This window comes from Bos mutus, chromosome 5, assembly GCF_027580195.1.
Source record: "Bos mutus isolate GX-2022 chromosome 5, NWIPB_WYAK_1.1, whole genome shotgun sequence".
NCBI classification, from domain to species: Eukaryota; Metazoa; Chordata; class Mammalia; order Artiodactyla; family Bovidae; genus Bos; species Bos mutus.
The window spans coordinates 48405989-48420171 of NC_091621.1; the positions used below are offsets into that span (position 1 = coordinate 48405989).

A 14183-nucleotide genomic window follows, 5' to 3' on the forward strand; every position below is an offset into this window, starting at 1 on the left:
AAAAAAAAAAAAAAAAAATCAGTCTCTTTTCCTTTAAGGAAGGGAAGAGGGTGGGTGGGTGGAGTGGGGATGGGAGAAAAGGAAGTTCTTAAATGGGTGAAACCCTCCAGCAGCCAGGCAATCATCTTACTGTCATGATTTACAGCATTCCTCTAAAAATATCTATGAGATCACAGAACATTAAGTGCATGACACCAAACATTTGTAACTAATCCATGAAAATAAAGTAAGGGCGTCAGGTTGCAGGGGGAACACAGTGGAATTTGTCTTGCGTTATCATTCTAAAATAAGACGGCCTCAATTTGGTTGAAATACATCTTCACACATTGTCTTCCAGGGCAGAGTTGTTTGAGAAATTCTGATTGCAATTCTAAATGCTGAATAGGGAGTACTTTGCATTTCCTTTGATGATGCTGAAGGCTATAAGCAATCCTGATATTAAAATCTTTGGAAATTGATGAGTACCTCAGGCATCATCATAATACTTTTCTCCCCAATCAGAGTAATTAAAATCTATTATGTGAACACGTGTTAATATTTTATCAACTACTGTTTTTAATTAACTAAAAGTCTGAGGCCTCTCACAGTAGTAATGATATCATTTCAAGTGACACTATCCCCCCACCCCCCACATACACTGTCTACCCCACCAGCTTCATCGCAAACTTACCACAGTACTGAATTCTGGAACCTGCCACAGCAGCCAGTCCTCATTAAGGGTGTACAGCGCTTTGCAAGTGATTACATCGACGGGGCCCTTGTTTATTTTCTGGTTCAGAGTTGTCACCAGCAAATAGAATGGCTCCCCAACAGTCTCCTTGGAAAAAGATGCAAAAGTAACAGTTTTTGCCAGAATCCACTATACTTTCCAAAGAATTAAAGTTTCAGTTTATGGCACCAGGACAAGAGACAGGAGGCAGTGTTTTCTAACAATCAACATGAAACTCTCAAGAAAATACATACTGCTCTACTTAGGACTGGGAGCAAATCTCAGGAAGCTGCCTCCTCTCCCTAGTAAACATGTGTTCACACACACAAACACACACTTTCCCTCACTGCATTTACAGTTGATAACAGCATGAAGTACACAGACCGATCACTCTTTTATGCCTAAGCTTCTCTACTTCAGCCTAACTCTCATCAGTTGGCCTAAGAACAGTTCGTAGAGGTTTCACCTTTGTTTACATTCCTATTTAACTGCCCCGTTGTTTTTTTTTTAAGCACACTGAAAATAAATGGCAGGATGATTAGCCTTGGTAACTAGAATAAACATAAGAACATTTTATAAATTTATCTAGGAGGAAATTTTGGTGTTAACAGCTTCTCATAAAGGAAGTGGCCTTTAGTTACACAATCTGCAGCCTCTTCTCCTGCCCAAGAGGAAGCCAGCCCCCAGTGGTTCCCGGACCCAGTCTTCACGGTCCCACCTGGGTACCTGTGCTAGTACAGACCACAGAGGTACCCCACCTCCTTCCCGGGCCAGATCTGATTCCATTACTCTAAGGATCTTCCTAAGCATTCTGATAACTTCCTCTTGCACTTTTTTTTTTTTTTTTTTCTGGATCAAAGGTGTCCGCCCTTGCTGTTATAGAAATGTTTCAAATCTGCAGCCAGTTTGTGCTTGAATGGACTCAGAGCAGCCCCAAAGCGGGAGGCTTGTGTGCTGTGCTCTCATGCAGCCTCCCAAGGCATGTAGCCCTGGGTTGACTATCATGTAGAAAATAAACGAAGTAAAGAAGCCATCCGTGATCAAAAGGATATCATTAAACTGAATTTGAGGGGGAGGAAAGAATTAGGGCCACAACCAGGAAGTCAGACTGCCTGGGTGATGATGAGCAGCCAACCACGTGACTAGGGCTTGAAGCCCCAGTTTACAAAGTCAAGCTTCACAGCCAATGCATCTGGCCTGGAAAGGAAGATTTCACCAAATCTCTCACCTGCTTTCCCTTGAACAGGTAAACCAAGACATCTCTGAGGTCTCTTGGGATCCCACCCCACCGGCCTGCATACCATCCTCTACACTGACGACAGGGGCACATCCCTCCGCCGTCCCTGGCTTCCTGTCTCTCCTGTGCCGCCCCACCCGCCCCTGGGCCCCGGCACCACTTCCCTCTCCCCTGCTGACATAGCCTCTAGTCGCTTCCTTACTGTAGGACAGGGCTGGAATGTTCAAAAAGTTCCCAGGTGGGGAGAACACTGGGACTAGAACACGACATTTCAATTCTCACAAGAAACTTCCTTTATTTAGAGGTTCACAACCACATGGCTCTCTTCTCTCTCCCTCCACCCTCTTAGGTAATGTCCTGACCGCAAACCTAGAACCTCACTTCTCTTTGCTCCTAGCCCACATCAGAGATGGGGATAAGCGCCCTTGGGAGGGGGCTGGAGGCTTCTGTAGAGGTTGGCATTCGGGGGCCAGTGGGCTCCTCTGGGCTGTGCAGAGCGACAGCTCCAGACTCAGTGGCCCTGTAGTCAGAATTCTCCGGAAGACTGCAGCTAGACTCAGATAAGTAACATCTCATATGGCACTGTTACCCACACCTGTGGTTCGAAACCTGGAAAATCATCACCAGAATCCCTTGGGGCGGTTATAAAAATAACTCAGATGTCTGGATTCTACTTTAGATGTGGGATCTCTGGAAAAAAGGTCTGAGCGTTGGTAGTTTTAACACCTTCTGCAGATTCTGATGCATGGCCAGCGTAGGAAAACACGAGGCCATGAGGTTTCTTTGTCACCACTGAACACAAGTTCTAAGTTGTGTTAGAACCTACTCAGACCAGGATGCACACAGCTCCTGGGGAGCCGGCCTTCAGAGCTCCCTTTATGGAACTGACAGGGAATTAAGGTTGGCCCTTTCACCGTCCTTTCCTTCATGAGACCAGACTCTCTGACCATAGCTGAGCTTGAGGCTTTTGCACCTGTGGTCTCATTCACCATCCCACCCCTACCCCACCCCACCCCACCCTGAATCCTTTCCTAAGCCTGGAAGAAGGTAGCCTCCCCCTTGTGGAAGCAGTAAGCAGGGTGGCTAAGAGCTCTCTGGTGCTGCTACAGCGTTGTGGGATCTGTGCGCAGAAAAGTCTCGTCTTTTCTGTGCACCCCACCTCTCCGGAATGCAAAATAGTCATAAAGGTCCTCACCTCATGGGATTCAATGAGAAAAAGGAAGCAAAGCTCTTAGCATAGTGGCCAGAACGTTCAATAAATGGCAGTTATTATTATTACTTGACCCACACGGCCTTAGAGGCACAGAGGAGGAAGTTACCCGGAGGTCACAGAATTCATGGCACCCAGGCAAATGTTTGGGGTGGGATGGGGAGGTAGGGAGGGCAGGAGGACTAGGCCATCAGAGCCCTGTGCCCCTTGGGCACGTGGAGGGAGAAATCAGGCCCTTCACGCCAGAGGGAATTGTTCCCCTGAAAATGAAAGTATCACCCAAGTGGCTGAATGCCACTTCCTCCCCAGGGAGCACGCTGCCCCCTCCCTATCCCAAGTGCTCAAGACACCCGTGAATCAGCACTGTAAAATCCTGATGCAGAATCCTCTGCTCAGAAGGGCCATTTGGGCTCACAGCCCAGACTTCGGGGAGTCCTGACCTTTTTAATACCCAAGAGCAGTAAGGACGAGGCTCTGACTAGGCCTCCAGGGCTCAGAATAAGAATCGCGAGGTCCCAGAAAAAAGAACTGGAAAGGAGTTCAAAACAAATGGCCAGGCCCCTCCTTCAGTGGGAAGATGCCCAGATGGAAAGGGCCATGCCAGAGCCACAAGCGAGCTGGGGCTGAGATGAATGTCTAGCCAAGACTCCCAGGCCAGTGCTCCTTCTGCTTCCCTCTCCCACATTCTCAAAGGCAGGGCGATGGGATCACCTGCAGGAGCCTGGAAACCGGGCCAGCCAGACCTCGCCTTGAGTTTCTGAGTCAGTGGCACTAGCGAGTGGTGGGGCAGGGGGTGCCTTTTGAGACCAAGACCCAGGAACTAGGTGAGGCCCCTGCTACCTCTTTCAAAGCAGCTGTGGCTGAAGCTAGGGAGCCAAAAATATTCACCCCAGAAATAACCGCTCCACATCTCCCCAAAGCATATGATGATTTATACCAAGTAAACAGAAAAGAAGGCAGATTTCATTAATCTTAATAAATGGGTATTGCCTTGGGAGAGAAAAGGGTTGGTAAAGAAAAAAAAAATGTTGTGCCTCTACTTGTAAGATTGCATTAAACTCTAAGCATAGCCTATTTAAGGCACTGCTTTTGGGATCTAAACTTAAGTAGCACTGTTAAAACCTGTGGCATAGCAGTGTATCTTATTCAAACTTTAATTAGATTTCGGAACCAGCTACAAATACACAATTATGCAGTTTTGCTGGAATCTGGATGGCTGGTAAAATTAAAGAAGGATAAGAACCTTCTGCACCAGGGACCTCAGAGGGTTGAATGGAGACTGGGTTCAACAGAACACACTTCTTTTCCTATTAATATTTCATCATAATAATGGGCACAATTTATGGAGTGCTTACTCAGTGCCAAGCAAATGCATACATTTTTTCATTTGTGCTTCAGAACAGCCCTAAAACATTCTTCCATTCTACAGGTTATAAACCCAAGGCTCAGGCTGGTCAAAAAACTTGCTTGGGGCCTGTAGTAAGTGGTAGAGTCTAGATTCAGACTAGGCAGCAGGCTCCAGAGCACTCCCTCTTACCCATGGCATCTGTGAAAAGCTCACATAAGAATTTCAAGATTCGAATAGATTATAACCATATTCACGTAGTAACTCTCACAAAGTGAACTCAAGGGGCGGGGAGCTCTTTGGAGACTTGCTTTCACATGAGATGACCACTTGGGATTGAATGTCATTAGCTCACAGCGAGTGTAGTGGTAGGTAAACAGCAATTTTGCAGATGCTTCAGAGGCTCTGAAAAGAGCGTTTTCATCAGTATTTGAAATATGGGGATTTCCCTGGCAGTCCAGTATTTAAGACTGCATTTCCAGTACAGGGGGCATGGGTTCGATCCCTGATTGGGGAATTAAGATCCCATATGCCACACAGCACAAGCATAAGAAAAAAAAAAGGAAGGAATGTTCTCTCCACTCAGTTAGTTCAATAGTCACTCAGTCATGTCTGACTCTTTGCGACCCCATGAATTGCAGCACGCCAGGCCTCCCTGTCCATCACCAACTCCCAGAGTTCAGTCAAACTCATGTCCATCGAGTCAGTGATGCCATCCAGCCATCTTTTCCAGCATGTGTTAATTAACCATGTGAAGATGGATGCAAAAGCCAATAGGTATAAAGTCTCAGTTACATAAGGTAAGTTCTAGAAATCCATTGTACCACATCGTGCCAATAGATAACACTTTTGAACACTTAAAAATCTGTGAGAAGGGTAGGCCTCACATTGATTGTATCTCTTAATACAATTTTTAAGAAGAGAGAAGTCTTACCTGAGGAAATTCTAAATGAATTACACTTGCACAGGTCAGTCAGAGCAAAAGCAAATTTTCTCTTTCCCTTCATGTGCCCCTGATAAGGACCAAGACTAAAAGAAGTTAAATACGGACACCATGGAGTACGCAGGACTTATCCTGGCAAAGACGTTAGCATCTGCTGAAAATAACTGCTTATCGTCTTCGGACACTGCCGAGGGATGCGACACTTACCCGCAGGAAACCAGAAAGGCAGACAGACATCCAGTTTGTGAGGAGTTTCTCTACCACGGACTCTGTGCGTCTTAGCATGAGTTTAGGCTGCATGTTACTGCACTGCTCCATCAAGTCCCTGGTCAGCACCTCCAGGATGCTGGTTAGGTAGACCAGCTTGGTTTGCAGGGCAATGGTTAAGAAGGAAGCAAACAGACACCTGCGTAAAAACAGAGCCTTGGTTACAAAGCCAAGACATGGAAGTGTCCATCAACAGATGAATGGATACGGAAGATGTGGTGCCTGTATACAATGGAATAATATTCAGCCATAAAAAGAAGGAAATCCTGCCATTTGCAATAACATGGATGGATCTCGAGGGTGTCACGTGAAATGAAATAGAGAAAGAAAAATACTGTATGAGTTCACTTAAATATGGCATATTAAAAAAAAGACTCAGACTCAGAAAGAGAGATAAGATTGTGGTGATCATGATGTACACCTAAAACCTCTACAGAGCTGTATGTCAATTATAATCTCAAGAAAAAAAAAAGAAGATACACAGATGATGGAAAAAAAGCACATTAAAAAAAACCCAGAAAAAACCAGAGCCTTGGTTAATGAGGGTTAACCAGCATCTGTGGCTTGGTTGGTGTTGATAGCCATCTCCAAGGAAACATGAGGGGCCCTGCAATGGGGTGTTAACGGGATGCTTCCCTGTGGGTGCTTTTTTTAAACATCTAGGTTTCAACTGCCTTAGCCTTCAATCCATAAAAACCACATATCAATGTTAACTTCAGGTCATTTTATATGTTTTCAGCTCTAAAACTTCAAACTAGAGCGGTAACAAGAAGTGAATGTCTTCCCTGAATTTTCAGAGTGTTTTAAAAATAGAAAACACCACTTCTGCTTTTGAGACTCAGGATTCATGTTTCTTTCTTGGTGTTGGGGTTTTTTAGGGTGCTTTTTTTGGGGGTCACATGTGTGTGTTTCTTCAAAATAGAACTTGTGTTAGGGCACTGTGATCTGCAATGGAGACACTAAGACTGCACGGCCACCCAAACACCCAACCTTTGGGGAGATGCGGGTTCTCAGACACCAAGTCGAGGCTGTAGTTTGGAAAGAAAATAAGAGGCGCAGGTTTTATTCTCTCTACTTAATCACTTTCAAAATATAAACAAATTGACAGGTACCTGTCCTTCACTGAAAAGTTCTTCTGCTTTTCAAGAGTGTGGATAACAGTAACAAGGAAACTTTTATTACAAATTAGGGCATCCAAAGCTGTGAGACTTTCATTCTTGTCGCTGGCATCTCTGTTCTGAAAAAATATATAATACAATATAAATAAATAAACTAAAAGTTAGAAAGTGGATCCACAATGGGGTTTCAAGACAATGAATTATTAATATCAAATTTGTGATCCCCAAATGCCCACAATAACAATTCTAAATAATAATGGAGATGATGATGTGATGACAGCACTATGAAAGGCAGGCAGTCATGGGCTAAAAATGAAAACTTATAGACTTACATGCATATCTTCAGTGAAGATGTGGGTGAAGCCACCTGACTGAGAGGAAGGAGACACTTTTATTATTCATAACATCCAAGAGAAATGAAGAGTGTTTTTTTTGTTATAATACCTGAGTTCATTTTAATCAAGTAGAGACACTATTTGCTAATCTGAAGAGCCCCTGGGCTTATGCTCACTGCATATTCTCTACATAATAAATAAATAAATATTCAGCTCTCAAGAAACACCAGTGACTTCTGAAGGCCTCCAAGAATAATTATCTTTGCATCAGTCCCATTTTTTGACAGATGAAGGCATTTAAAAGAATTGGTTCCAAAGTTAAAGAAGTGGTGGTGAAAAGATTATGCAAATATACAGACCACTCCTCAAGCAATTTACCTTCTAAGGATAAATACTGAGTTGTATTTGGTCAGTTTATGCAAGTCTTCGCTTAGAAGTATTTACTGTCTCAGTACACAATGTTATTCAAGACTGAATGGAGAGGGGTGGCTACAAGTTAGAATCTGGAGTCAAACGACTTGGGTTCCAGTTCTGGTTTTATCACCTGCTGGTCACATGACTTTGGACAAGTCATTTAACTTGTCTGAATCTGACTTTCTTTATCTGCAAAACGGAAACAATAATGACTCCCACCTCGTGGGTTAGGTGTGAAAATAAAATAAACGAGTGCACAGTAAGGTTTTCACATCAGCTGTCGTCATTGGTTTTTTTTTTTTAATCACTAACAGCAAACTAAACCACAATGCCATTGCCCTGCTGGTTTCTAAAAATATTTTAAAGTCTTATGCTCTGTAGCCCCTGAATATAAACTTTGAAATTTGAGTTTCCATCAATGTATCATAAATCATATTGGAATTAAATGATTAAAATTTAAAAAGCATGACGTGTAACACTGAGTCAATGGGATGAAAATATAAATTTAAACATTCTGTTATTTTTAAATGTTTTGGTAATCATTGAAACCATAAGTTATTTAAAGTGAATTTCTTCTGTAGAGAATTTTTGCCTTATATTTTCAAATTTGTTAGCCCAAGCAGAAGATCTCAGACTATTTTGGTTATACTCTCCACTAGTAATAAGCAGAAAAATCAGACCCCAGGTTTGCATTTTCTAGTTCCTAATATTTTTCTGCTGAACCAACCTTATGTCAATAGGCAATTTAAACAGATTAATTCTTGATGTCAAATAGGGAAATACTGCTCTGGCTCCCTGGGTTCAAAGGCTCCTTCCTTCTTTCATTCAAATTCCTCTCCTCCAAGTGGTTAGATGCTCTGCTTACCCTTATGTCTTCTATTTTCAGCAAAACAAAGTTGCCGATAAAATTTAAAGCCAGGCTTTTACATCCAAAAAAACCGAACTAGCAGGGCAAAAAACTACAAGTTGGTAATGCCTTGGTCTCTGAGGAGGTACCATTTCCTCCGGGTTTTGCCTGTTGTTATTGAGTAGGTATTCATCACTCAAGTTCTCTCCCCACTTCCCAGCTTCAGGCCTAGAGGATGTGGTCCAGATTTATCAGTGAAGGATCTATTCATCACCGGGACTTCTAAGTCTAGAATGCATTTCATCTGGTGTTGTCATGGAATACCTTCCCCTGTTCTCACATCTTCTCTTAATTATTATCAATTCAATTTTAACTCAGGTCTTCACAACGGGGTTCTAACAAATGTATGCTTGCTTTTCCTGTGTCTTCCCAGGTTGAGATGCTACACAACCCTGATTTAGATCATTTTGCCTTCTTGCAAATGTCTCTCTTTTAAGATAATACAGCATTGTGTCTGGGATTTTTTTTTTTTAAACACTCACAACAGTGTTCTTTTACATTCCTCAACGCAATCTTGCTCTTGATTACTGAATTTAGAAGACAGGAAGACTTTTTTTTGCAGGCCACAGATCACTCTCTCCAGCACTCAAGGGCAATCCTGAACTATAAAAGCCCACACAATACTCCTGTAGATGGTAGAACTCTCTTAGTTTACTGCTATTAAATTCTTAATGGGGATCTCAGATAGCTGGGAAATAGGACTCATGGCGCAACCTTTGCTGAGGCCAGGCACAGTCATCCTGACTCAGGGAATTCAACTCCCCTCCCCAGGCAGTGTTCTGCCGTGGAAATGGAGGAGTGCCAAATGGTAAGTCTCGGTGCCTGATATTCTTGGAGGATAACTTAAAAAAAATATACAAGTGCAAAAAGTTAAGGTCTTATTTCTAGCCTCCTTGATTTACTACACTAAGGCTTGGACCAAAAATAAATAAGTAAATAAAAAATATATATATATATGGTAGGTGTTTTATAGAGGTACCCCAACCTCCAGACACAGCATCACATATCATAGTGTCTGCTTCTAGAATGATTGAGAAACTGAAAATTGCTTACTGCCCATGTCTGGGTTTCTGAACGCTAGGCCTCTGGCCAAATGAAGCTGAGAAGTTGCTGGTAAAGTAATATAGGCCCAATCTCTCTTTTGGCTTTGCTTAGGAATCTAGGTTTAAATCTGATAATTGGTGTTGATGTGTTCCAGAGGCTGAGCCTCAATGTGGTCCCAGTTCTGGACGAGCGAAGGGCAATATGGAAGAACTGGGGTATCAGGATGTGCAGGCGATGGTAGGGGGATGAGCGTACGTTGCCAAAGACTTAGGAGGGTGAATGAGGAAGGCTATGCGAGTGGGTGAGAAGATGGAGGTGTGAGAATGCGAGGCCAAAAACCCAAAGGCTTAAGTAGACTATTCCTCGGAGTCCTAGAACAAATCAATTAATCATCTCATGCAGCTATTTCTGCTAAATGAGGGTGCCACCGATGGATCAGCTGGAGAATAACTGCTGAAGAGAACCGTAAAACTCTACACTGCTAAAAATGGCTGCTATTAACTCAAATCCTACGCATGTCTAGGTTCCTCCCTCTCGGCCAATAGCACTTTCCACCTCCAATTGCGAAGTAATGGTGAATAATCTAGTGGCTGCAATGGAAGTCATGCAGATAAACACAACAAATTGGCCAGCCCACAATTTATTGATTTTTAAACAAACTAGCTCACTTCCCAAGCTACAAATTCAGTTCTAAACTGGTAGTAAAATAAAGCAAAAATCATCACTCTGAACTCGTGTCCCTCCTAGGTTTTGTTACTGGACAAAGAGTAATTGCCAGTGACCCATCACTGTTTTCTACCCTCATCAATCCAATTAATAGTTCTCCTCCTCCCCGCTCTGCTCAGATTTAAGCCATTATTCTGTACCAAGCACATTATCTGCAGCTGCCTTGGAAGCAAACACCAGTTTTTTTGACAACAGCAACAAGCACCTTCATTATTATTCAAGTCTCAACCTTAGGAAGATGATCAATGCTCTTTTACCTCGGGGAAGAAAGTTCTCAGAGCAAAATGTTTGTAGTCAAGGAAGGGAACAGTTCCAAAACTATCAACCACATCCAATTTATCCATCTGCAGCTCAGCAAAGCCTGCAAAACAGAATCCCAAGAGCAATATTTTAACTCAACCAACAACGGATAAGATCTTCTGCTGTTTTGTCTAACACAGAATATGACCTTGCTTTTCATTAAAGAAGAAACAATAGATAATTACTTGGTTGGCTGCGAAGAAACTGAAATAAAATACAAAGCCAGGCCTAGACCCTGCTGTTCAGTTGTCTTCGATCATACAAATGGTTCTCATTAACGTGGCTGGTTCCATTTAAGGGTAAAAAAAAAAAAAAGACAATAAAAAAGCCTTGTTTTTCTACAAATACAACTTTGGAGCCTACCATCACGTATCTCTTTCCGGAGCTCGCTCTCGAGGAGCTCCAATTGTTGGCTCTGTTTGCGGCTCAGCTCCTTCGATTTGTGCCTGGTCACCCCCACGGCCACTGCAGAGATAGAGATCCAGCAAGAGATTGACGGGTTAAAACACAGAAAGGGAAAAACAGAACCAACTTTTACAGTCCTTGTAACAGAGGGAAAGACAGAAAGACTAGCATGGAAGAGGCAGAATCTCTCAGAAGAAAAATTCCCAGTGAGGGGTCACATTAGAGAGGAAGATGCTCACATGTAACAGAAAAATTAAAAAAAAAAAAACTACTCATCTTCAAAGTAAAAACTAAATCAAATAACCTTCGCTTGTAACCAAAGATTCCAGCTGGCTGAAAAGTAATGAAACAAGCCAAGTCTCCCTACAGCCACAGGCCACTTATATTGTTCTGTTCTGTTTTAATGTTTCTAAACATCCCCAGAGAAATAAAGTTGAACCTTAAATGCAGAAAAAACCCCACAGATCCACAGTGAGCTGTGTGAGCCAAACTTGCATAGATCAAATGCAGTGACAGGGTGAGTGGTCCACAGAGAAGCCCCCTATCTGGATATTGCTCCTTTCTCCACTTCATTCTGCTTCTAACCTACGCTGTAGAGGCAGCACACTGAACAAGCTTGGCACTGGTTCATGTCCCCGCTCTGCTGTTAACTAGCTGTGTGACCCCAGGTAAGTTCCTTAGCATCTCTGTGCCTGGCTGCCTCATGTTAAAGTGCCTGCCTCCTTATGATATTGACAGGGTTCCAATAAGTAACTCACAGGAAGCATTTGGAGCTTCTTTTTAAAAAATAACAACTGTCCTGACTATTGTCAACTGTCCTGATTATTCTAGAAATTTTTTCTTCCCTTAATAGAAATTTCATGATAAAAGGATCATGTTACCAGTAGATGTGAATGGTGCCGGAGGAAATAAAATTCAATACAGTAAGCCACCTGCGTGCCATCATGTTCCATTCCGATAGTGGGTTTGTAAGTGCACGTTGTTCATAAGTCCAACGAAGTTAGCCTAGGTACCCGACTAACACAGTACTGTACTGTAACAGGTTTATAATATTTTCAACAAAAATAACATGTACATAAAAAACCAAAATTTAAAAAAAAAAACATTTTCAGCAGTACGGTACAACAACCGTTATTCAGGGGCTGACATGCATATTCACATCTTTGAAAGTTCACAACTTGAAGGTTCGTATGTAGGGACTTACTATACAGCTCTGCGCTGGACTCCTTCATAGTCAACAGTCTTAATCATAACATGCATCATGCATCTTCCAGAAACGGTGGAGCAGGCAGTGATTCTCAAGTTGACTTGACTGTGGAACCCTTTTCCCAGGAGCATCACTTGGGACCACTGGTCCGCAGACCACCCTATAGGCAGCACCAGCTCACTGCCTGCAAAGGGAGCTAGCTGGCCACTTCCCTGCAGTCATGGCTTTTTCCTGGCTGAAATCTCCAGGGGAAGCCACAGTGGGGGTGTTTCGCAGGTGGCAGCCCTAGGCCAGGGGTGTTTCGTGTTTTCACTCATGATATATGATTGATGGACTGAAGGGTACACTTGCTGGAGCTGCTAATGACACATGGTGAGAAGGGGAGGAGAATTTTAAAGGGCTTTCCAGGCACCAATGAAATCAGGAGCCACATGTCAAATGGAGCCCTCTTCACCTTAGAGAGCATCAATGGCCTCTACCAACAGAGTGAAGGGAGAGGAAGGAAGAGTCACAGGGAGCCCAGGAAGAGATCAGACCTTCCTAGGGGGTCACAAAGTTTACTGACTCCATGATGAGACTGTTCTATCTAGAGCTGCCTGACAGCAGTGGATTTCTCAAAATTGAGCTCAGCTTTCAGAATTTACAAGTAATCTTCTTATTCAAAGCCAGCACCAGCCAAGACCTTATTAAAATATCAGGCCCAATTCTGGATTCTAGATGCATACTAGTGGTGGCCAACTTGGGAGAGCTTAACAAATACCTGACATGAGCATCAACAAACAGTACAAGGTCTCTACAGAATGAATTCATTCCATTAGGCTAGTTAACAATACATATAAACCTTTTCCTCACCGGACCGGGAATTCCCCAAGAGAAAGGCCCAGGACTGGACTCACCATCCCAAGGTCCAGAGTCTTGCACAGTTATCAGCAACATAACAGGTGCTCAATAAACCTCAGGTAAACACATGCATGAATGGATGGATGAGTGAGTGAAACAGTGAGTACAGGGAAGGACGCGATGAGCAACTATTAACAGAAAACCATCAGAAAGGCGATGCCTGTACTAAGACAGGAAATTGAAAGGGCTCCATAGCTCTGGAGAAGCTTTTTTTTTTTTTTTTTTCCAGGAGGACAAGAGGAAACAGACTTAAAGTGAAAAGCAGCTCAGAAACACGGGTCAAAACCTGAATGGCTACAGGGACCAGGCCCTCAGATGAGTTAGATGGCCTGTGTGGAGCAGTGAGGGAGTGGTGGAAAAGAGGAAGTCACTCAGTCATGCCTGACTCTTTGCAACTCCATGGGTTGTAGCCCACCAGGCTCCTCTGTCCATGGAGATTCTCCAGGCAAGAATACTAGAGTGGGTCGCCATTCCCTTCTCCAGGGGATCGTTCTGACCCAGGGATTGAACCTGGGTCTCCTGCATTTCAGGTGGATTTTTTACCATCTGAGCCACCAGGGAAGGGAGTGGTTAAGTCTATGGCAAAAGCGTGGTGAACACAAGCCCTCCCTCCAGGCAGAGCCACTCCCCAGCTGTAGCAAACCCATGCTATGGAAACATCAGGATCCAACGATCCAGATCTTTACAATTTTCAAGTGATTTTAAAGAATGTGAAGCATCTCATTTTAAAATGTTGTCAGTGACTTCAAAGTTTTAAAAATGCTCCTTGAGCCAAACAAGACAACTTGGTGGGCTGGCGTTCATCCAGTGAGCAACCACCATGGGATCACTGTACCTGGATGAGCCAGGGAACATTTTAATAGACGTTACAGATCACAATTCCAAGATACAGTTCTGCCAGAAAGGAAGGGCTGGGGTCAGGGGTGTGGGTGTTACTAGGGTGAGAAGGCAGGATGAGATGATCAAGTCCCGGGAGCCCCATATCCCAGAGAAATTCCGAGGAAATCATGTAAATGGGACATCTGTCATCATAATTCACAAGTTTAGTGAAGCAGAGTGGATTATATTTCTCAAACACCAAGGTATCATCTTTGTAATTCAGCCTTTTATTAATGA

The 14183-nt window shown here is 43.3% G+C and overlaps 1 protein-coding gene across 3 annotated transcripts in view; it reads right to left on the reverse strand.

Moving 5' to 3' along the window:
- Nucleotides 1-14183, reverse strand: part of PLXNC1 (plexin C1) — a 156128-nt gene that overhangs the window by 41953 nt on the left and 99992 nt on the right. For all 3 annotated transcript variants that reach the window (XM_070370909.1, XM_070370912.1, XM_070370910.1), the window contains exons 16-21: nucleotides 10919-11020; nucleotides 10513-10616; nucleotides 7162-7200; nucleotides 6824-6948; nucleotides 5652-5850; nucleotides 671-817 (exon numbers count right to left, since the gene is read on the reverse strand). In XM_070370909.1, the coding sequence (XP_070227010.1) occupies nucleotides 671-817; nucleotides 5652-5850; nucleotides 6824-6948; nucleotides 7162-7200; nucleotides 10513-10616; nucleotides 10919-11020 (716 nt within the window). The remainder of the gene's footprint in view (nucleotides 1-670; nucleotides 818-5651; nucleotides 5851-6823; nucleotides 6949-7161; nucleotides 7201-10512; nucleotides 10617-10918; nucleotides 11021-14183) is intronic.